This window comes from Mesoplodon bidens (assembly GCF_964165515.1).
Source record: "Mesoplodon bidens genome assembly, chromosome: 12".
NCBI classification, from domain to species: domain Eukaryota; kingdom Metazoa; phylum Chordata; class Mammalia; order Artiodactyla; family Ziphiidae; genus Mesoplodon; species Mesoplodon bidens.
In genome coordinates this window covers 81389117-81414619 of record NC_138168.1, presented here as the reverse complement: position 1 = coordinate 81414619, position 25503 = coordinate 81389117, and the positions used below count along the sequence as shown (strand labels likewise).

The 25503-nt window shown below is 37.9% G+C and overlaps 1 protein-coding gene across 2 annotated transcripts in view; it reads right to left on the bottom strand.

Moving 5' to 3' along the window:
• Window positions 1–25503, bottom strand: part of OPRM1 (opioid receptor mu 1) — a gene marked incomplete at both ends in the record, with an annotated part of 163951 nt that overhangs the window by 93369 nt on the left and 45079 nt on the right. The window contains one exon of one of the 2 annotated variants that reach the window (XM_081250835.1): window positions 16455–16493. The exons of the other annotated variant lie outside the window; for it this stretch is intronic. Within the exon in view, the coding sequence (XP_081106961.1) occupies window positions 16455–16493 (39 nt within the window). Of the gene's footprint in view, window positions 1–16454; window positions 16494–25503 lie in introns of those variants that run through there. 2 annotated transcript variants of the gene reach the window in all.

The window sequence follows — 25503 nt, the reverse complement described above, 5'->3', positions numbered from 1 at the left end:
AGAAACATTGGGCACTGTGGCTGGTCCAAGCCTTTCATATGCCACCATGGAGCCTGTCACTAGGGAGAAGACAGAATTTATTTATTTATTTAAATTTCATAATTTTTAATATGCATTATCTGCAATAACATTGTGACAGCTCCATACCGTGGACTGACACACAATACTTAGAACAGATTTATCATATTTGGTCTTTAGGGAACTAATAAATGTTTTAAAATGGCCTTAATCTACCATTCTGAGCCGTCTCATTCCACTAGGAAAACACAGGGGTTTTTCCTCTCTTTAAACAAAAACTTAAATACGAAAATAACTACCCGTAAATTAATAATGTTATGACAATGACATTTAAAAATTCACAATAAGGCCAAAAGCCCTCTTTCTGTTTGCATGCTGCTCAGCTCTGACCCGCAGAACCCTCTGGAAAGGTGGGTGGCTTTCTTCTGGAGGAACGTGGGCTGAGGCCGTGCGGGCCTCCTACTCCTCCTTCTCTCACCTTTGTTTCCTTTCCTCTCGCTTTTATTTGTTGTAGGAGAGAAGTCAGCCTTAGTAACGGACTCAGTTCTAAAAGGTTGAGGAGCGTTTCCTGTTGCAAAGCTGGGTGTTTCCAATGCTTACCCGGACGGAGGGCGCCTGCTTCCAAGACCCTGGCGTTTAACAGGCAGCTTCTGCTCCGTCCCAGTCGCTGCTACTGCCGTGAGGGGGGCGAACCGCAGCATCACTGGGCTGCCGGCTGGTCGGACGACGCCCAGAGCTGGTGATGGTACCCAAAATAGCGATCGTGCCACGGAGAGATCTGTGACGTTTGTTTGAAAAGGGTGTGTGATAAAAGATTGAATCTTTTTGTCTTTCCAAATGAAGAAGCAATAGTTCTGTCGTTTTAAACATACACAATACGTAGGAGACTTGTTTGACTTAGAGTGGAAAATTATGCCAGGGACAAAGGCAACACAAAGAAACGAACAACAACAAGTAGCAAGAAAGAGGAATGGGTAAGTGCAGCTCTGCGAGCCTGGCAGCTCTTTACATCAGGGTTACAAGTGGCCCTTGGGTGTCCGTCTGTGTGTCTGTCGGCCCTACACACGGAAATGGAGGTGGATTAAATGCATCAGGTAACTGCTCTAATGTGGAAAATTTGCAGATGTCAAGGGAGAAGACAGAAATTAAAAGAGAATTAAAGTTTCCCTTAGATCCGGACAAAGATTCAGGCTATCAATATCCCTTAGGATGGATACACAGACTTGATAAGGGAAAATATTTGTTCTCATAGACTTCTAGTTATTATGGTCTATTTTGGTTTTGCAAAAATGTCTACAATCAATTCCATGATACACACAGTGAACAAAGCTTTGTCAAGAGGTGGAGTACAGATTTGACCTAAAGAAATGATCTAAGGTTCCGTCTGCCATCAAACTGCCCCTGGAAGTCCCATGATCCCATAGGGGATGGATGGGAAATAAAGAAGAGCTCAGAGGTCTTCTCTTTTCAACATGAAATTTAATTTAGATAGATAGTTCCTGCCATCTATTTGTGATAAGTGGTTTAGTTACTATTCCCATTTCCTCTTCTCAAAGAGTATTTTCATTTGACTCTTGTCCTAAAAATGCATATGAATTTTTAAATGAGCTCCTCAGCCAGGCAGTTTCTGGAAGAGAGCTGTCTGTACTTTTGTAGGACTGCCTGACTGCTCCTGCTATCTGGGTCAGAAGTTGGAGGGGAAGAAACCTGAGTCATGGTTGAATATGTTTTAACGAGTTGCTGTTTTGTGTGCATTTCATTGCACACAATGTGACTTCTGGATGTATTATGTCCAGCCCTTTTAGTGCTGAGAATGTTCCCTGCCTCAGTCTGGGGGTTAGATGAAGGGGAAGGGATGGGTGGAGAAGAGGATGGGTAATTTGGGCACAGCTGAAGTACCAGAGCCATTGTATCTGCTCTCATCAGCTCAACATCCCAGAGAACTCCATGTCTTCCCTGCAGATATCAAGTGGTTCAGAGAGGGTAGCCTGCCTCTCCTGCCTCTCAGACCAAACTTTGGACTGAATGTTGGTGCATTGGAAAGGAGCACGTTGCTGGCAGTGTTCACTCTAAAAGGGGACGACATTCCCCCGCCACCACTAGGCATGAAACAACTTCTCTGCTTTCGGGTTCCTGAAGGAATAACTCATTTCTCAGCACCTGGGTATGAACATATCCCTACTTTTAAGGTAGGTGTCTGGGAATTTCGGTGGATGGAGTTGGGTATGGATGCTGCTTCCTGGTGATCTTTCAAAAATGCCAATCTAATCATCTGACTTAATAAAGTATACATTTCTTTTCTTTTCTTTTTTTTTTTTTTTTGCATTATGCAGGCCTCTCACTGCTGTGGCCTCTCCTGTTGCAGAGCACAGGCTCCGGACACGCAGGCTCAGCGGCCATGGCTCACGGGCCCAGCTGCTCCGCGGCATGTGGGATCTTCCCGGACCGGGGCACGAACCCGTGTCCCCTGCATCGGCAGGTGGACTCTCAACCACTGCGCCACCAGGGAAGCCCTAAAGTATACACTTCTTAAATAACATCCAAGTCCTTTAAAATTTGGCTTTAGCCAAAGTTAAAGCTTCTTCCATCATTCAGCTCTCAAACCCTATGCCCCAGTCATAAGCCATTTCCAGCAGGCAACACTTTATATTAATCAAAATGCCTTTGGCCTTTTCTGTATAAATCAACAAGCTGTCTCAAAAATTTGTATGGGAACTTAAAGGGCCAAGAAGAGTGAAGTCAATCTTGAGGATGAAGAACAAAGGAGGCCATATGCTATTAGATAATCAAGAATCATTGTAAAGTTATGGTATCTAAAATAGACCAATGGCCCAGAGTAAACATAAACAGACCCACACATATAAGGTTACCTGAATTACAGCATAGGTATGCTGCAGTGCAGAGGGGAAATAGTCTTTTCAGTCAGTGGTGGTGGACCAGTTGGATGTCCATATGGAAACAACAATGAATACTGTGCCTACTGTGCCTTCTTAATTTAATACATGTAAATAAATAAATAAATAAATAAATAAATAAATAAATAAATAAATTTGTTAAAAACTGACAAAATGAAACATTGGCAAGGTTGTGTAGCACTGGAACTCTCTCTCTGGAACACACTGCTCAAGGGAGAGTAAATTTGTGAAGTCACCTGAGAAAACCATTTGGTGTTCATTTACCAAATAATTCCATCCCCAGGTACGTACCCAGGAGAAATGCATATATTGATATATGTGCACCAGAAGATATATATATATATATACTAGCATTGTTTATGATAGTCTCAGACTGGAAACAACCTGACTGTCCATCAATAAGTGAATGGATGAATAAATTGTGGTATATTCACACAAAGTATGAAGTCCCTTGGATGTCATGAAAAGGGATTGGACTTTAATTGTTAGGTAATAGAACACCATTCAGAGGTGTTCAGCAGAGAACAGAGTTGTGAATGAAGAAGTTGCATCTGGTCATGCTATGCAGAGAAGATGTTTGCACATATTGGGATTTGGACATAGGTTTTTCTTTTCAAAATGTTCAGGTTTACAACTCTTTTTCAATATATAATCTGGAGTGATCCAATATTATTTTGAAATAGTTTTTTCTTACCATAAAGTGTTTTCATGTCAAGATTGCTTCTACATTCAAAAAATCATACCTAACAAATTAAAGTATGCTTTAAATTTCACCCTGTTGAACTTATTGTTTCTTGTAAAGAATTTCATTGCTTAAGATACTGAATTCATTTCAAAAAATAGACTATAAGTGAATGAAACTATGTTTATTTTCAACTATGGACTTTACAGCAGAGGATTTTTTTTTTCTCTTTGTACAGTTTGGTTGGCAGTTCTAGCTGAAGGAGTCATGAAGTTAAGATTAGGGACACTTTAGTTCTAAAAATAGAAGTAATTCACGAAGAGAAAAAGCCCACTTCTTTCATTCATTTCTAAGTGCTTATTCAGTATCAAAGTCATCTGTTAGTCTGATTCTTAGGCTCTTTACATACATTGGAACATTTACCTGGAGAATATTCTTTTTAAACAGGCCAGTTATTATGTGTGAATGAGAAAGACAAGAGGAAATTCTAGATTTCTATTATTATCAGGTTTTCTTTATGGGTCATATATCATCATACATTACATGCAAAAAAATCACAATATAGACCAAAATGTATACATATTCCGTCACAAGAGTAATACATTGCAAAAGTTTATGTTTTTACACACAACTATCTTAAACTGTCAGATAGGAATAATGTAAAATTAATTTAGCGATATGCTCACTGTTTGACGTACGGGTCAACATTTTGATCTGCATATGAGACCATTGTGGTTTGACAGCTCATTCTTTTGAAACCTACAGCTGATCATCCTATCCTACTCAGAAATGTGCATTAAATGATAGCTTGGTCTTTACTGCAAGTGAAAATATTTGTTTTTCAACAGTGAAAAGGACATTCTGATGGGACTAACACAGTAATTAAAACCAAAACATAAACAAAAAGCTAAAGAAAAACTACCAGACCATCAAAATGAAAAGAATGCTGTATATTTTTACAATGTTCTCTTTGTGTGTTACGGTAACCAACAATATATTCATATGTCTCTACTTTCCTGGCAGGGGCACATACGTGAAGTATAGATACCAGGCAATACTTTTGTCTTATTGTGGTGAAGACAGATATGGGAGGAAGATCTGAAAAATAAATACAGGAAGCATATTGTATTCATTGTTAAATATATGGATTTCATAGTATGTTTCAAAAGATGAACTATTCTAGGCCGTCTTTTTATGTTACTAGTTGGCATTTCTTCTACTTGCTCTTTAGATAATTAATTGCTGCAGGAAAGCTGAATCCACAGGCAGAACAGCAGATCTGTTTCTTTCCTTTTACTCCCAATACTTTCAAGGAAAACGATCAATTCTGCTCTTCTCTCAGACCCTGGATGGGAGCCACTTGAATGAGATCCATGCATTGAGTTGATTGCTTATGTTAGGTTTGACTTTAAGCTATAGAAACAGGAAGTAAAAATTCTGCTACCATTTCTATTGCTGGGGAGAAAAACAGTTTGTGGGCAAGAACTTGTTTAAAAATATTTGAACTAAGTCAACTGCAGAGAATCTCATTTAATGAAACATATTCCTTTGTGATATTTTTCCCACAGAAACATTATGGTTATCTTTATAAACTAAATGTTTTTAGTTACCTGAATTTCAAATGTAATTGAAAACATACAGCACATCTTCTCTTTTCTAATGGAAATTACCTTTAGAAAGCAAAAATGTGTCAATAATGTTACAAAAAATTTAATAACAAGTGACAGAGTGCCTAATATTGATTCACACTTTTTTAAAACTTGTCTTTTTTCTCCATTTGATGGAGCAGATTTTTCAATTTCTTTTTTCTTTTAAAGCGCCACTTGCAAAGTGGTTTCTTTTTTTCATTTAACAGAATAAAATGAAAACAAGAAACTTGTTATTTTAAGTTTCCAGAATTACATCAGTAGATGAAAAGTTCAGAAAATGTTTTACAAAGGGAAGGATGAGTTAGTGGAAACTGGCATTTCTTCTTTAATTCCCATTAAACTAATGGGAATTTACATGCCAATATAAATATATAGGTAAGTTTATATAAATATATATATTCCCTTTATATATTCCACTTATATGAGATATATATATTCACATTTAATGGGACATATAATGGAAAATATATATGCCAATATTCCTAATTTGTTTCTCATTAAATTAAGGGGAATTTATATTCTGATATTCATAGAGCAGAAATTTTTTATGGTGGGAGTATTAAATTATAAACAGTAGCATTGAATTTTATGGATTCAGAATTTATGACCATTCAAACTTTTCATTGAAATTGATGGTTTGGGTGGAGACCATAGCATCATTTAAAGTTCAAATTAAGATTTAAATAGAGAATGTGTAGTTGAAAGAATTTTCTAATTTTCATTTTAAGTTTACAAGTAGTTTATTGAATCTAGACTTTCAAATAAGGAGCTACATTATCAATAAATTTCATTTTATTGATTGCTTTCTATTTTGATTACAATTACCATATAATTTCCAAGGCTTCATTTTGCTATGGGGTGTGTGTTGGTGTGTGTGTACCAATGATAGTAATTTTAAAGGTTATACTGTAGTTATACTGTATAATGTAAAGTACCTGACTGATAACAGAAATTCATCCAAACTAGCCATTTAAAAAATCACAGGGTTCTCTGATCCTCAAGAGGCTACAGAGCTATTCCTAACAGTTAGGGAGTCACATGTTGTCAGGCCATGAACTAAATAAATATGTTTTAGAATATACGTAGAATTATCTTTCAAATGTATGTGGATATTCTTACAAGAAATAAAATACAATCTAAAAGTATGATTGATGTTTTAGTTTTTCCAGTAGGCGTTTTCTCAAACAGGGGCACTCAAATTCAAATAATATTTGTATGTGGACGTCTCCAATATTATATCATGTTGGCATGAACTTCTTAGATTTCAAATACTTTAAAATACGGATACAGGCTGAAACTATGCTCTTTTAACATAACAGAGTCAAATTGACTTAGTTTATAGATCCAACCTAACATTAATTTCCTATTATTTACAAAGATATCTGTGTGCTATGCAAAAACAGAACTAGAGGAAACACTTCTGGTTTTCCAATTTATGTCAGAGATAGCATGGCGGTTACAGGCATTCCCCTCTCTTCTCCCTCAGCTCTGCGGGAAGTATAAGGGAGCCTTTTTTTCTCATGGTGTCTTTAATTGCTCAGTATTCACGTGTCTCTAAGTGAGAAACCAGCCAGTTAGAAAGCAACTAGCAAAATTGCTTCAAAGATCTTCAGGATCATTAAGAAAACTAACCAAATCAATCTCCCAATTTCCTACTGAAATTGGTATGTGAAATGGTTATGATAAGATTTAGTGCATTCTTGGAGAAGGAAGGATTTCATAATAAAAGTGAAAAAGGAATCATGTAATCAGGGTTTACTCCCCCCCCCCAGCCCCCGCTACTAAATGGATGGAGTTTATTAAAACAAACAAACAAGCAAAATCATTGGTCAGTTTTTCTTACTGTTGTTATTTTTCCCCGGTCCACGTAGAAATTATGTGATTGGTTCACAGGTAGCAAGGGGATCCTGAGAACATCTGTCAGGTTCTACTATTTGCAATATTGAATTTGTAAATCCTGGAAATAATTTATTTGAACTTAATTTGTATAGATGCAGGAGCTTGCATGGAAAGGACCCAGCTGGTAGGAGGTCTATTGGTTTTTCCATTCCCTTGAGAAATAAGGGCCATGAATTTCCATAAAGCAAATTAGTTAATACAGCAGTGATCAGTAGCTGCTTCCAGCTGAGTCAGAGTGCTAGGTGAGCCTGGGGGCAGATGGGAACAAATTGTCTCACAGCCAAAGAGAGTAACAGGAAGACATTTTTATTTTTCTGTTTCTGAATGAACCCCTGGGGAGGCCCCGAGCAGGCGATAGAAATCACCTGCAGAGCTGCAGAAGAGATTCAGAAGATGGGTTTCCTGTGCTAGACAGGATATTGGAGATTGAATTCTGACTAGTTCTAAAATCAAAATTATGCAGAGGAGGGGACCATCGTTTGGTGAAATGAATGTAGGTGGCTCCTCCATGACGTCAAGCCATCAGCAAAGGTAGTCTCAATTTTCCACTTTATTCCAGTGATGCTGACCTCCTACACTGGTCATTGCATAGGGAAATCCATTCAGTAGAGAGAATAGAGGAGTATGTATCTGTGTGGTGACAAACATTCCAGAGAGACCTGAAAAATCTTGAACAGCAGCAGCAAAAACCCCCTAACCATCTAGCTAACCAGCCAACTAACAAAAAATTCTCCAAGGGTCAACAAATGAGGAACAGGCATTCTGAAACACCTAACTGACCATTTTATTCAAATTCACTTTATAAATGGGAACTCTTTTCTTTTGGAAGTCTCTGGTTGTCAGAAAGCTTAGACAATAATGTGCACGTGGTCAGGACATCAGAGCATGATATCTTGATCACAGCAAGAGAAAAGTCACATGTACTACTCTGCCAGGAAAACTATAGAATTTGATAGTGCATTTCAGTATTATGTTCTGTAATGGAAATTTCATGCAAATTACATTTTCTTATTTGGAAAAAGTAAGAACTCTAACCTGTCACTCAAAAACTGGGGGGATCCATGGGTTTACCTGTGATTGGAGAACCTTTGAGGTCTTAATGAAGACCTTCTGCTTGTAACTAGGCTTTCCTAATCAGAACTGGAAGCCAAATCTACCCAGGATTTTCTTGCAGCCCAGAAAAGCCACGATCTCTAGGCTTGGTTGTTTGGGTGTCATGGCAGTGTGGGGTGGTGACATTATGGACACAACCAGATATGGAATATGCAAAGTATCTCTACAACCCAAAAGCTCCATCTAGGAGCTTCCCTCCATCTCTGAGGGAACCGGAGAAAGGAGCGCCTAGGAGACATATGGATTTCGCAAATATCACATAGGGTTGGAATAATTCTGCCCTCCTCGAAATGGGAAAAAAATAATTGCTGTTCTCCCCAGAGATTTATCTGCTTTGTCCTCCACTGAGGATGGTGAAATCACAATCATCAGGTCACACAAATGTAATCTCCTCTCCCTTTTCTCTGGTATTCATTAATTAAAACCTTTTTACTGTGTTAAATGTATGAAGCTCAGTCATGTTGTCCAATGTAGGTGAATATGCTCAGTTTCACCCAGACTCTTAGGAAAAGAGTTGTCTCCTTTATTCTCTCCTATCCCCTTCTTATATCTCCCTCAGCTTGGACTACTTCTCCTCTCATTTCCATTTGGTGTTTCATAATCCTGTTGATTCATTGAAAAATTACTAACATTAGTGGGTAATGCTAATTAAATAGACATTTATGTATTTTAAGTAAAACAACAAAAATCTTTTTAAAGAGATTTGACAGCAAATATGATAGCCTGTTCTCAAGATTTAGGTTCTTTTAAAAATCAAATTGCAAGGTAAGAAGAAGGAACTTGCAGGTAATGTTTAAAACCACCTTTTCCCAGGAGATTTTTTGTTGCTAAACATTCTTATTACAGGGCATGTAACAATACTAAGGTGAATTTTCCTCACTGTCTCCAAAAGGACCCCTGTGTTCCTTCTCTGAAACCATTAAACAAATATGCATTTTCCTTTATAGACAATGTAAGTCTATAAAGACTTGCTAAGAATGGGATACTATTTGTTCAAACATAAGTAATAGCCACTCCCTTTTTTGATTGCACTGATCTAGACTTCATGCACATGACTGTGGGGTGAAAAGCAAAGCATGTTTGATTCATGAGGTAGATTTGAGTGACAGCAAATCATTAGAAGTGCAATCATTGAGATGTACCGACAGAGGCAAATTTAGTTACTGTGAAAACTGTATCTCCTTTCATAAGACATATACTTGTAACTCATGTGTCAAGAACCATTCTTTCAAAGCCAAAACTGAAGAAGACATACTATCTGAAAAATGTAAACATATTTATGCTTCCATTGAAATATTGGGAGCTGCTATGATTAACACTGGGAAATTTTTACACTAACATAGGGCTGTTTGTGGTACTGTCACAAATGCAGAGGTTTTCCAGAAACACAGAGCTGTAAAACTATCTAGTGTAGCTGCCTGCACTCGGATGTGGTTTCAGCAGGTCTTGCTTCTGGTCTGATAGATTCTACAGCAGCGGTCCCCAACTTTTTGGCACAAAGGACCAGTTTCGTGGAAGACAGTTTTTCCACGGACCGGGGGTGGGGGGAAGGGATGGTTTCAGGATGATTCAAGTGCATTACATTTATTGTGCACTTTATTTCTATTAATATTACATTGTAATATATAATGAAATAATTATACAACTCACCATAATGCAGAATCAGTGGGAGCCCTGAGCTTGTTTTCCTGCAAATAACGACAGTGGTTTTAAGTATAATCTGGATGCTGTGTTCTGTGACTATGAATCCTGAAGCATCTCACACCAGGGAAAATACAGTGGTTAAGCCAAGACATTGATGAAGATTCATGCTTGTTCCCATCCCCTGCCTAACCCAAGCAATATGGCTCTTGAAAAAAGAATTATGTTGAGAATCTAGGCAAGAATTTTGTTGCTTCTATAATGGCAGTAAGGATTCCTAAAGACACTCATTTCCTGTTGGTGGATAGCCTATGAAGAGGATAGTGTTTTTGATTATGACCAACTTCTGCAGTTGCACAGCCATAGCAGAGACATATGTGGTCAGTAAAGAAGCCAAGAAGCTGAGGCTACCATGTCCTATCCTAAGTCTGCTCTGGCTAGAACAGTGTAGAGCTTGGAAAACCCCAAGGGATAATATCACCTCCTGCAGTATTCATGGCTGAACCTGGAAAAGCCACCTGTGGGCCACCTCATCTTGATAAGTGCCAGTATACAGAGAATAGGTCTGTATGAACTGATTGTATTAAATGAGATGCAGCAGACATCTTATCATTTCCATGCATTTTGAATGAAACATTTAGTCCAAGCTTTATCAAGAGGATCTTATTTTGACTTTTGAACATATAAATATACTTGATGTAAATATACTTGACTTACATAATAAAGGTCATATACATCAAACCCACAGCAAACATCATTCTCAATGGTGAAAAACTGAAAGCATTTCCTCTAAGATCAGGAACAAGACAAGGATGTTCACTCTCACCACTACTATTCAACATAGTTTTGGAAGTCTTAGCCACAGCAATCAGAGAAGAAAAAGGAATACAAATTGGAAAAGAAGAAATAAAACTCTCACTGTTTGCAGATGACATGATACTATACATAGAGAATCCTAAAGATGCCACCAGAAAACTACTAGAGCTAATCAATGAATTTAGTAAAGTTGCAGGATACAAAATTAATGCACAGAAATCTCTTGCATTCCTATACACTAATGATGAAAAATCTGAAAGAGAAATTAAGGAAACACTCCCATTTACCATTGCAACAAAAAGAATAAAATACCTAGGAATAAACCTACCTAGGGAGACAAAAGACCTATATGCAGAAAACTATAAGACACTGATGAAAGAAATTAAAGATGATACCAACAGATGGAGAGATATACCGTGTTCTTGGATTGGAAGAATCAATACTGTGAAAATGACTATACTACCCAAAGCAATCTACAGATTCAATGCAATCCCTACCAAATTACCAATGCATTTTTACGGAACTAGAACAAAAAATCTTAAAATTTGTATGGAAACACAAAAGACCCCGAATAGCCAAAGCAGTCTTGAGGGAAAAAAACGGAGCTAGAGGAATTAGACTCCCTGACATCAGACTATACTACAAAGCTACAGTAATCAAGACAATATAGTACTGGCACAAAAACAGAAATATAGATCAATGGAACAGGATAGAAAGCCCAGAGATAAACACACCCACCTATGGTCAACTAATCTATGACAAAGGAGGCAAGGATATAGGATGGAGGAAAGACAGTCTCTTCAATAAGTGGTGCTGGGAAACTGGACAGCTACATGGAAAAGAATGAAATTAGAACACTCCCTAACACCATACACAAAAATAAATTCAAAATGGATTACAGACCTAAATGTAAGACCGGACACTATAAAACTCTTAGAGGAAAACATAGGAAGAACAGTCTTTGACATAAATCTTTTTTGATTCACCACCTTGAGTAATGGAAATAAAAACAAAAATAAACAAAAGGGACCTAATGAACTTCAAAGCTTTTGCACAGCAAAGGAAACCATAAACAAGACGAAAAGGCAACCCTCAGAATGGGAGAAAATATTTGTAAACGAATCAACGAACAAAGGATTAATCTCCAAAATATATAAACAGCTCATGCAGCTCAATATTAAAAAAACAAACAATCCAGTCCAAAAATGGGCAGAAGACCTAAATAGACATTTCTGCAAAGAAGCCATACAGATGGCCAAGAAGCATATGAAAAGCTGCTCAACATCACTAATTATCAGAGAAGTGCAAATCAAAACTACAATGAGGTATCACTTCACACCAGTTAGAATGGGCTTCATTAGAAAATCTACAAACAACAAATGCTGGAGAGGGTGTGGAGAAAAGGGTACCCTCTTGCACTGTTGGTGGGAATGTAAATTGATACAGCCACTATGGAGAACAGTAGGGAGGTTCCTTAAAAAACTAAAAATAGAATTACCATATGATCCAGCAATCCCACTACTGGGCATATACCCTGAGAAAACCATAATTCAAAAAGAGACATGCACCCCAATGTTCACTGCTGTGCTATTTACAATAGCCAGTACATGGAAGCAACCTAAATGCCCACTGACAGACGAATGGGTAAAGAAGATGTGGTACATATATACAATGGAATATTACTTAGCCATATAAAGGAACGAAATTGGGTCATTTGTAGAGACGTGGATGAATCTAGAGACTGTCATACAGAGTGAAATAAGTCAGAAGGAGAACAACAAATATCGTATATTAACACGTATATGTGGAACCTAGAAGAATGGTACAGGTGAACCCGTTTGCAGGCAGAAATAGAGACACAGATGGAGAGAACAAACGTATGGACACCAAGTGGGGGAAGCGGCCGGGGGTGGTGGTGGTGGTGAGATGAATTGGGCGATTGGTATTGACATGTGTACACTGATGTGTATAAAATTGATGACTGATAAGAACCTGCTGCATAAAAAAATAAATAAAATAAAATTCAACAAAAAAGTATACCTGACTTAAGTAAGGACTTTGAAAGCCTTGGGGTCTTTATAATAAATGTGGTCAGAGAGAATCTTTTCAGAGGTACTTTCTTTGTACCTTAGTTACATTTCTCTACTAGGTTTTGAATCTGTGCTTCTGAATTTCAACTTTTGCCTGTATCTTGAGACATAAAAGGCCCGCTGTGATAACGCTGAAAATAGAACTTTATTAGCATCTTTTTGGGGGGTAATATTAAATAAGCTAAGTGTGCTTTTTCAATAATGAAATTTGCAAGTGAGTGGATATCAGTTTTAGCAAAACATGTCATATTATCTAAGGTAATGAATATTCTCTTACCAACTCAAAGCTGTTTTTTCAATGACTTTATTTTAAAACTGCCAACTGTCTATTTCAATGTTGAGAAGTATTTCAAGTGGCCAAATTAAGAGTCTTGTTCTTCTGATGGCACAGTTGGGATGCTATTCTATCACAGGAAATTCTGCTTGAGGTGCTTCCTGTTTTCTTAAAAGAGGTCCCTCTCAGGGTTTTGTGCCAAAGGTGATTAGAGGTGATTCCCAATGACTTCACCAAGTTTCTCTCTCTCTCTCTCTTTTTTTTTTTAACATGGATAGTTTTCATTTACAGTTTTCACTCCACATAGGGAGCATTTGCTACATGGTAGGTCTAGATTTTTATATACATTACCTCACTTGATCCTGACAACCCCATAAGGGTGCTACCATAGGCCCTACATTTAAGAGAAGGCTGAAGGTAAAAGAGCTGAAATACGTTGCTGAAAGCCACAAAGCCAAAAAATGTCACAATATGTTTTCAGACATGGATCTTGATGACATTGAAGCTCAACCTTTTAGCTTCTCCACTAAACTCTTTTATTTGACATCATCAGATTGTTAGGGTGGATCCAGAATATTACAGCAAAAGTTTAAAACAAACGTGTGATCAAATCCTCTTCCGAGGATCCCCTCCCCTGAGTAGGGGTATTGTCAGTAAAGTCCTGGTGGCTCACTTTTGCTCCAGCTGAGTCTCACCTCCCTCTAGGGAGAGAAAGATGCTGGAGCAAAATAACAGTGAAGGTAGAGACCAAAGAGGAAAGGCCACTACGTACTAGAGATGAGAAATTCCCCAGCAAGAAATCAGGTGAAGAAGCAAAACTTCCACTTTGTATCTAGAGTCGTCATTACTGAAATGCCAAATGAGGAAGAAATTCCATGCATAAGGACAAGGGTGAAATAAAAGAATAAAAGAACAAAGAACAAGGCAGAATATTACATTTTCTTAATCTTGATTTAATAAGAAGCTTTAGCGCATCCAACTGAGTCCAGGCTGTTACTTCTCTATTTGCCACGGAATTGCAATGTAGTTCTAGCAAATTTATGATAAAAAGGAGTAGTTATATGTACAACTGATTCACTTTGCTGTACACCTGAAACTAACACTTTATAAATCAACTATATGCCAATAAAAATTTTAAAAAAAGAACAGGAGAAATGTTTCCATGAAAATAAAAAAATGATTTTGAATGAAAAATATAAAAAACACACTACTGTATTATTCACTTTAGAATGTCTTAACTAAGAGCTGGTCATTAGGCAGAAATAATGATTATTGAGAAACAGCCTTATGAGCAGAAAGCTGTACTATGTAATCCCTTGAGAAAACTCATGTTATTATGGCCCATTAAAAATAAGAACTTTCCTCCCCAGTGACTTATATACAAATATTTCATTCTCCCTTATTGTGTTTTGTTTGAATCACCCCTTTTACTTGTGGAAGCTATAGTAGTGTATATATGTATATAATGTATATATGTATATAATGTATATAAACAAATGCATTTATTTGACTTTCTAAATCTTTTCACAGTCCTGGTTTTAATTATTTTGATCAGGAAATGTAAAAAATTTAAAAATAATGCATATCCATTCTGGGACATTATATTTGAGAAATGGTGATTGTTAGTGGCAAATATAAGACTTCATCAGAAGGAAACACTAAAACACTTATCCTTTGTTCTGTGTTTTTTTCTCATCCAACAGAGATGTGGGTTGGATCCACATAACTACAACCTATAGGATCTGAGACAATAAATTCATTTATTCCAATCCATGACAGCTGTCTCTCTGAAACATTGCCTTTGTTTATCTGGTGCATATTTGTGCCTTGTTAGATTGAAGAATGAATGCAGATTGTAAGGTTGAGACTACTGGCAGATTGTAGATTCAGGAATATTCTTATAAGGGAAGCTGGCACCCTGTTTTCTACTGTGTCTTCAAAGAAAACTACAGTGTACTTGATTCATTTAATCAATGCAGACAAAAGTTCTAAGTGGAGAGCTTTAGGGCATGGGCCATCTAATTTGATTGTCTATATAGGTCAAATAAAATGGGTGATTGCCAAATCTCTACTGTATTTCATGCCACAGAAAACCAAAGAGATGAATTGTCTTAGAGAAACTACTTAGAAGACTGACATTTTACAAAGGAAACCTTGACATTTAGCAAAGATCAAAAAGACCAACATATTGGTGATGACATTATAGAAACATAATATTCAGGAAAATATTTTTGGGTCATTGTTAACATTTCATGTCCAGGTAACTACAGAGGAGTGAAAAGTACATCACCCGTTTTTCTCCACGGTCATTTGAATCTTTCTATTTTGAGATTAAGCTGACTGGATCCATATTTTTTAAAAAAGTTTAAACTGTTCTGAAAATCAACAAAAAACATCTGTCATTTTATCTTGCTGATTCAAAAGGCATAAGTATTCTGAGCAGAGTTTTAAAAAAAGAAAATACGATGTAAAGGGAGCATGTAGTAAGGAGAAATTATTGAGAAATAAAGAGTACACTTTAGTGCTTGACTTCCTGCAGGGATAAAGTGAAGTGATGAGCTCATCGACCCAATATTACCTTTTCGAACACTTGGATGGGAGCAAAGAAACTGCACAGGTAAAACTGGGGAGCAAACCACTGAAAGCCTAAGAGTGGAAAATCTCCCATTATGACTCTCAGGAAGGACTCACAGTGCACAAGAACAACCTTTCTGCAGCCGACACGTTACTGCGTTTCAGATGACCTTTCATGTTAATTTCTTCCCTTGCAATAATGGAGCTAGCTAAGAGATGTTATTTTAAAAAAAAATACAAAACAAGACATGAAGATGGAAGTTATGTCTTAACTGAAGATAATTTTAAGGTTAACATTAAAGGTCAAAATAAAGCAAAGTATTCTCTTACAGAAGACTGGAAAGTCTTGGAATTCCACCTCAGTTGCTTTGATCAGAGGTAGCATTTACTTTACATGTTACTACAGTGAATTTAATAATTAATGGTTTTTCTTTGATGAGACTAAATGTTTGCTTGAAAACAATATTACATGCAGAAGGGCCATCTTCGATGGTAACCTCAATGCACATACCACAGCACGTTTCGGTCCCTTTGGGCATCTTCCTTGTGATTATGTACACGAGCAAACTCAGAGTGCTTTGGTTCTTTCCTTCCTAGTGCTTGACTTGGTTTGGTTGTCCCTCTCATGTGCAGAATGGAGTGGCCAGAGAGGAAGGAGTTTTGATGACTCAGAGCAGGCACTTTCCTAGGAAACCAGAGCTTTCCAACATTCTTGCAGTGACCTGCTTCCACATAGATGGTGGCTTCTAAGCTCAGTGAGGGTCTGAATGGCATGAGACCCAGTTAGGGTAGTGGAGCGGTTTCTGCTTCAAGGTTTTCTAGCTGAAAGACGAGAAAGAGCAAAGACAGTGAATGTTTCAGAGAGGGTTGCAGTGCACATTTATTGGGCATCTTCTATGTGTCAGAATTATATACAGAGTGAAGTAAGTCAGAAAGAGAAAGACAAATACTGTATGCTAACACATATATATGGAATTTAAGAAAAAAAAATGTCATGAAGAACATAGGGGTAAGACAGGAATAAAGACACAGACCTCCTAGAGAATGGACTTGAGGATATGGGGAGGGGGAAGGGTAAGCTGTGACAAAGTGAAAGAGCGGCATGGACATATATACACTACCAAACGTAAGGTAGATAGCTAGTGGGAAGCAGCCGCATAGCACAGGGAGATCAGCTCGGTGCTTTGTGACCGCCTGGAGGGGTGGGATAGGGAGGGTGGGAGGGAGACGCAAAAGGGAGGGGATATGGAAACATATGTATATGTATAACTGATTAAATTTGTTATAAAGCAAAAAAAAAAAAGAATTATATTGAGAAACTTCATGTATACTTTCGCCTGCAACTCTCAGAGTTTTTCCTAAATATCAAGATGTTAATTAATCTCCTGGGTCATTATGAATATGCTACTGCATTTGTACACACTAATGAATAGGAACTATACACTAGTCATGAAAGAGATGTTATTGATGGGTTCTTGGAGAAATATATTTTAACCCAAACTCTGTTTCCCTCTGTCCTTGACTCTCTTCCCTCCTTGTCTTCAAATTATTCATGATTTGACCAAACTTTCAAAAGAAAAGCAACACCTCTTTTTGTAGTACTGTTTACGTTCTTTATTTCTAGGTAAAGAAATTTTATATTTCACCCAATTCTCCAAATCAGTGGATTCTTTTTTCTGAAGCAACTGATTTGAAGTTCAGAGATTTCCCCATCCCCACCTCCACTGTAAAGCTAGTGTATCTGTTGAGCAAAAGTGGGACATTTGTTCACACACAAAATTATGGCTTGATATTTTCAATTAAGGGAGGAGGATTATGGACATGAAACAAGTTTTATAATTAACAGATAATTGTTGTGTCCTGGTTGTTAACATTTTTGTTGAGAAAAAAGGAGGTGTTTGTATAGTAAGTATAAAGGCATGAGAATTGTTTTCCTTTAACTTTATTTTGGTAACTTTCAAACTTCAGGAAAAGTGTAAGAATTAGAATGGTACAAAGAACATGTGTGTACCCTTTACCCAGATTCACCTACTGTTAAGATTGTACCCCTTTCACTATACCATTTGCTTTCTCTTCTTTTTTTTCTCCTTCCAAACAGACACAAAGACACACACACACACACATTATCTTATTGAACCATTTGATGCTAAATTGATCCCTCAATATTTCAATATACATTTCCTAAGAATAAGGAATGGAGCGATCACTATGTGATCGCTGTGGAAGAGGCAGTATGAGCCCTGGATGCCCCTGCTCATCCTTGCTGACTGTACCAAACTGTAAGGCTAACCCGTCTCTGACCCTGAACAGTTCCTACCGTGGTAACTTAGGCGATTAAGTAGGTCAAGGTGACCACAGCATTGATCACTGTGGACTGCTTACTCCTGGGAGGTTGGTTTATTGCTTTCTGCCAAAGGGACTGAGATTTTAGCTATGGGTTCCTTGACTGTAACTCAACCCATTGTGTGTGCAGTCACCATCTGGTCCCATCGCATCACCCCATGGGACTTGGGAGCAGGGAGAATCTACCAAGCTAAAGTTTCCACAGTTCACTGTGCTATAATAACCTAAGTATTTTTATCTACTTTGGGCTCCTATGGACTTGTGGCGAGACAATCTGTTTGCTTGCTCAGTCATCTCCTTTGGAGTCTTATTACTTCTTGTCATCTTCTAAGAGGATGAGATTCTTCCCAAACTGTACAACAAGCAGTGTGTCAAGATGGATGATGACTTTTTGAAAGAGAAAAGACAAGGGCTCATGGATGAGATTTGAGGAGGTGAAGAAACTCCTTGGGAGCTAGTGGCAAATGTTCTGGCCCATGTGGTGAAGAGACAGGGAGTGAATGGTCCACCCTGTCCTACCTGTTGATAAACATGAGTTGAATTGATGGATGGAGGCTGAGTGGTGAGGGAAAACATCTAAGCAGCTTCCCAAGGGGTGCCATGATTGCTGCTTGCTCTCCTGTGGACTAGGGGACTAGGAGAGCACTCTAGGCTCCGCCATGGAGGAAAGCACAAATGCATTCAGTCTTAAGTCACAACCAGGAACATTCAGAGGTCAATATGTCCCTACAGTGAACACCAACTTATAGATCCTTAGTGAGGGGGAAAGGAAGCAAGCCCAGGGGCATTTCGATCTACAGACAGAGCAACTGTTAGACCCAGAACTGACGAAGGAGTGAGGAAGGTTATGCTCTTAGAGGGTGAATGAAGCACCTCGGCTGTCAAAATCTTGGGTGGCCCGTGACTCAGAAGTGGATTCCAGAGGCAATAAAGAAAATATTCTTTGCACTATGACTCCCCATTACCAGAAACATAGCTCAGCACTTCATTTCACTGTCTAACTATTGGAGACGATGTGTGCCTTGTCTATGTATGCATTTAGTTGTCTGCAAGTTCATCAGATAATCTGTCAAATTTTGCTGAGGACCCAAGCAGCATGCAACACTGGAGGCACTGCAAGAGCAGCCCAGCCCTGGAGCTTTTTGAACCACAGATTTCTGTAAGAGGAGGGGTATCCCTAGGAGCCTTCCTGGCACCATTCCCCACTTCAACTGCGGCAGGAATATCTTAGGCTTTGAAGTTGCTGGGAGGGGGAAAGGATTAATGCTCTCTTTGTCTTCAGATTCCAGCCCTGCAGACTGGCAAAGCAATCACATGGTCCACTGGACACAAAACAGCTCTGATTGCCAAACTGACCTACTGCAGGGTTTATCACCCTGGTATATGTGCTGTGAAGTCAGAGAAACTCATGTGGGTTTGGCTGGTCTTCAGTTATGCCTAATGCAGCTCCTAAATGTGAAAACCTTGTACATGTACAAACACACACAGATAGAGGCAATCTTGTTTCGTTTAAGCTCATACCAATTCCTAAGCTTCTCCTGATACCTGAGTGCCCTTGGGTCATGCCATATGTGGCTATCAAGGCCACAACTATTTGGTGACCCTGCTCCTATGGATTATCCAAATCAATGTAATTGTGATCCAAATCAAGTTTAGCAACAACTCTAGAATTGGCATAACCTGTCCCCTTCAGTTATATGTTTGTTACATGGGAGAGAGAGTGCTACAGGATATCTCTCTACTAGGCATGGGGACGGGAGGCTTAGTGCCTCTTTGACCCCCTGCAATTATTGGCAATGACACCACTCCTTGGATCCCATTCCTTTTGTTAGGCCCTGAAATAAAGAAGACTGTGCTACCCAAAGGATACATGAATCCCTGTGTCATACAGTAGTGTGAGTATTGTTCCCTGGCATCAGAGTCCACTTTCTAGAGATAGGCCAGGCACTCATCCTCGACTTTAGCTACCATAGCCAATGAGGTGGAATATGCCATAGGAAATCAACAGGTCAGGCTAAACTCCCTGACTGTAAATGAGTCACTGATTGGCCTTTGACTACATTCCGATAAGTATGGTTGCCAACCACTCCTGTTGTGTTTACATTCATACTATCAATTACAATATTGTGGTGCAATCCGTGCACATCATGAGAAAGAAGCTACGTGATTATGTGCAGTAAGACCTGTTAGCCCTCTCTGGGACTTAATCTATTCAGTCTGTGATCTGGGAGCACATGGCTGCGGTCAAAAGTGCAGATTGACCTGATCCTGTTGATAGGGATTCTATGGACAATAACCCTAATCTTTAAAGATTCGGTCCTAGCCTCTATCAGTATGTCTAATCCAAATTGCTGATGGAGTGGCATAATCCTATGAAAATTGAACTCAGCCAAGAATAAGTGGAGCTGACAGGTGCATTACTGTGAGAGGCAGTTCATCAGGCATCCCTGTACCTTCTTGCTGACTGAGTTGAGCTGCAAGGCCTTACTATCTTCTGACTCCAAGTACTTTCTATAGCCACATAGTCAAGTAAGACCCTTTACTGCCAAACCACATAAGGACCACAGTAGGACCAATTTGCAGTTCCTTGCTCTTACAGGAGGAAGGTTGCTTTGTTTACTGCTTGCTACAAAAGGTGGTGAAGCACTAGCTCTGGGCTTGTCATTTGTGGTGCAATCAACTGTGTGCATAGTGACAATCAGGGTCTATTGTGTCACTCCATGGGACATGGGGGCAAGGGAACCAGCACTCCTGTGTTGATGCTCCTACTGTTTGCTCTGCTGTGAGTAGTAAACTGTTTTCTCGGAACCACTGGTTCACATTGTCTATTTTTGGCACCAAGAGAGTCCTAACAAGCTGAACTGCTCAGTTGCTGAGATAACTCTTTTGGAAACTTGCTACTCCCTGCCATTTTCTAAGACTGGGCTTCTTTCCTGACAGTACCATAGTACAATTATAGATTCAGTAAATTTAACATTTGACATAGATAAAATATTTTCATCTACCATCAGCTTTCCAGTTTTTTCAAGAGCTTCTTAAACTGTTATTTTTCCCAGAAAGTCCACTAGTAAATCCCCTTGGGCTATTTTTTAGCCTATTTTGAAAAATAAAGTTTTGAAAAGTTTTTCGGTTCAAACTGAAGCTTATGTAAAGCACTTTTAATCTCTAGCCATACAATGATTGACATGTGCTTCCTATCCCTGGAAGGAGTTTAAAAGATTGCCTTTTCCCATTTCATTAATCTATGGGAGGAAATAGAGGTCTTGAGACGGGAAGTGACAGGCCCAAGAGTATCGGTTGAGAAAAGCCCATTTAATATTTTTATTTTTGCTCTTTGCAGCACTCTCTTCCACTTCCATTTTCTCTGTCCTATTTGTGATGTCATCCAAAGTTACAGTTGAAGCCAGTACCAGACTTGGGTACTTCTGAAGCTGATTAGTGTTTCAGCCAGTAATAGACTTCAAAATCCCATTCATTACAGAAGCCATAATAACAGAGCCACACAAAAAAACTTTGGGAGTGGATGACTCATAGGTAAAGATCTCCATTTACCTAAATAATGGAGAACTCATCCCTTCTTCCAGGTTCGATTGCCAGAATCAAACGTATTGGGATCTAGAGTATAACAAGGGGTCACACTTCAGTGAAGGAGAATTCAAGGAGAGGTGGAATAATCTGGTCGTTCAAAGGATCCAGACTCAATATGCCATACGCTTCCTTCTGCTTTTAATATGAATTTTTTGTTCAATATAATACATTCTTTCACAGAAGGAAGCTTTGGTCGTTACTTTTGTTGTTCACTGCAAGAAGCTAGCCCCCAGACTCTGAATAAGGGTAATTAATCACGCCCAGAAATGAGCCCTAATTCACTGGCCATCGACAGAAGCTGGGAAAGTCCTGCTTATGAAGAGATCCCCTTGGCAGCCATTAGCATGGGATGCCAAGTCCACACAGCTGGTTACCAGCAGCCTGGCACCAGAACCCAGGTGGCTTGGCTTCTATCTTGCATTCTTTCACAAGAAAGATTGTAATTATTTAACCTTTGGCATGCTTCTCACAGTTGACTATAGATCACTTTTAAAAGATTTTCTCCTTTAGGATTGTAACCAGAAAGTGACAGGCTTCAAAACAAAGCAAAACGAAAATGAAAACCCAAACAAAACACAACCTGTTCTATTTTCAGAGATATGAAGTTTCAATATCTTGTTTGTATTTAGACCATATATTTTGAATGAGTGAGAATAAGAGATTGATAATCAAATTTTAGAAGTCTGGTTAATGCCTGAAATAATGGGACATTGCCATTTATTCTAGTAAAATATTGGATTTGGAACAGATTTGTCCATAACTGGGACTAATGATCTACAGTGGGCTTTTTGAAATACTTAGAGGAAACGATTCTGTGAGATGTTACAACGTGTCTCTTGAAAAACTGAAACTGTGCTCAGATAAATTTGAGGACTTCAGCTTAAAGGACTAGATGCAAGTGTATATACAGGACTAACTGCAGCACACACACACACACATATAATAGGGTTTTTCAAAGCCTTTAAAATGCTGATCCAAGTATCAGTCCCCATGACCAAAATAAGATATGCAACATTTCTGAACATTTGTCTAAAAGCTATTTTTTAATGGACCACATCTTAGCACTTTCTATAGGAACTCAGTAGAACTTGTAAAAACTAAAAAACTTATGAAAGAGTCATTTGTTTTGATTCCCTAAACATCAAATCTTAACACTTGAGTTCTTGTAACATCCCCTTTTATGTAGGCAAAATGCTGATGTTTGGACATTCAAGACTTCCAGTAACAAGGAAATCCTAGTATCTCAAAGCTTAGAAAATTCTTGCTTTGGTTGTATTGCAATCCCTTTCCCTGTAGCTTCCACCTGTTGGCTTTAATTATTGGAGTCGTATTGGTAAGTCCAATTCCCTGCTCACATCCCTTTAAGTATATGAAGATAACTATCTTGTGCCGTCTGAGCCTTCCATTTCCCAGGTAATCATGTGCACTTATTTCATCCATTTGTCATATTAAGGAATTTTAACTCCTTTTGCCTTCTTGGTTGTTCATCTCTGAACACAATCTATTTTGCTTATTTCATTCCTGAAGTGTGTTGTCTATTAGAGTGAGGCTAATATTTCTTTGGTTTTAGAAACCAAAATTCTATTGATGTGATTATTTATAATTGCAAGAGTTGATATGGCCATATTATGGTCATATGTGGTCATATTGTTGGTTCATGAAATAAAATCTTTATGACTTTTTTCACATCTGTTATCACTCACATTCTATCTTTCTATAATTGGATTTTTGGACTAAAGTTTTTCTTCTAGTAACTACTATAGTTTTTGTTTTTATCTCACTCTTCTAGTACGTTTGACTCCTTACCCGATCATAGGTTATTGAGCATTTCTCCACTGATTGGGACCCTTCAGGTGGGAATCAAAGCTGTACCATTATATTCAGATCATAATTCAATATAGGATAGAAGTGTAGAAATTAACAAGAGCTCATCAAATCTCTTGTTAAAAACACTATTGATACTGGGGTACCTGATTTCTCTGTCCTCTAAGAAAATAAAATTTGTCTTGTAACTAATTCTTGAGAACTTATCTCACCTCCTAGAGGTTAATGCTTCCTTTCTAAGTGCTCTCAAAATACACTTTAATAATCTGATCTAGGTTCTAAAAACAATTAGCACAAAGCTACAGTCTTTGTAGTTTTCATAACTCCTTTGCCTTTGAAATTATGATTTGTGTTTCATTAATTGTGCTTCATTTACAAGTTCTCTTAGTGTTTTAAGATCTCCAGGAGATTCGACCTCATTTCTGAATGTTCTCTAACAATATCTTCACCTTTACTGGTCTTCAATTCTTTCTTAATAATGTTTCAGGCTGAAGATCGTTTCTCTGAAAGAGAAGCTTGAAATAAAATCAGGGTTGAAGAATTTTGCTTTCCTCTTGTCTTCCCTTAATATTGAGTCTTATTCTTTGTAACTGGTTAGCAGTGCAGACTAAAGCTTTATTTGAGAAATCAGTGTGATATTTCAGAGGAGATCTAGTCTAAAGTCAGAATACCTGGGGTCTAGTTCCAACTCTCAGGTGGTGCTTTAAGGACATGACTAATTTGGACCTTGATGTTTCTTCATCTATTAAACATCATTGGTCAGGTTAGATCAGTGGTTCTCAACTGATATTTACCCTAATGATTTTCAACTGATTGTTTTACTTTGGGAGACAATGTCTGGAGATATTTTGGCTGTCACAACTGGAGATGGGTGGGTGATACTGGCATCTAGTGGGTAGAAGACAGGGATGCTGCTAGACATCCTGCAATGTGCATCCCCTCACAACAGAGAGTTATCTGGCCCAAAATGTCACTAGAGCCAAGGTTGAGAAATGTTGGGATAGACCAACTTTACGATCCCTTTTAGCAGCATTAGTTCATTCGTTTAAACTTTTCATTACAAGAGCTATAATTCAACTTCTTGGGGGAAAGGGAATAGAGGAGATGAAAACAGTAAAACCTCACTAAGTGGCTTACACTAGTATTATTAACCAGTTTCCTGGCACTGTGCTATGTATTTTACATGGATAATTATGCATCACATTCACATCAAAATAAGTGTTAGACACTATAGTTACGACCATTCTTACATATAAGGACATTGAAGTATAGACAGTTTCAGAGAATTCCACAGGGGAATTCAGCTGGTCAATGGTAGGATCTGACCAAATAAATGAGCCATCTAAATAATTAAGATTTTATATTATATTTGCTATTCTTACTGAATTATAAAGTTTCCCTTTATCTGCTGATATTTTAAATTAAATTTACACATAGTAGAGTTTACATAAAATATAATTATCTATCTTTTTCTTTAGTCACAATTTTTAAAAACTCTATTTGGAAACTAGGCATTTGAAAAGACTCTCACAATTATATATTTTATATTCGGAAAAAAGCATACAATAAAAAATACATTTCTGGCCTACAATTTCCTCATTTATAACATCAGGAGGTTTGGATTAGATGATCTATATACTTTTTCAGTTCCAATATTCTAAGAACTGTGAATATTTTTCATCTTCTTGATAAATCCAATCACATTATTGGGATTTAGATGTTGATATTTACTTACAGTGTAACCATTTGAAAGGTTATTTGTTCCACTGAATTTCTGAAATAACCAGAAAAGTCTTCAGCTGTTAAAGTGCATACTAGCCATTCTGCAAGCCTCTATCTGCAGCATTTTAAGGTTCTAGGAGTGACATGTATCTTGTCTGTTTCCAAAGAGTATCTCAAAGACAGCATTTTTAAAAAGTTGATGTTTTGAATTTGAATGAGCTCACATGTAACTATATTTGAGGATTTCTGAGTATAAGAACATGTTATTGACATGACAGAGAAAAAGAAAGAACAACAAGAGTGAGATATTTTTGCTAAGTTGTTAAATTATGGGATGAATTAAATTGGTGATTGC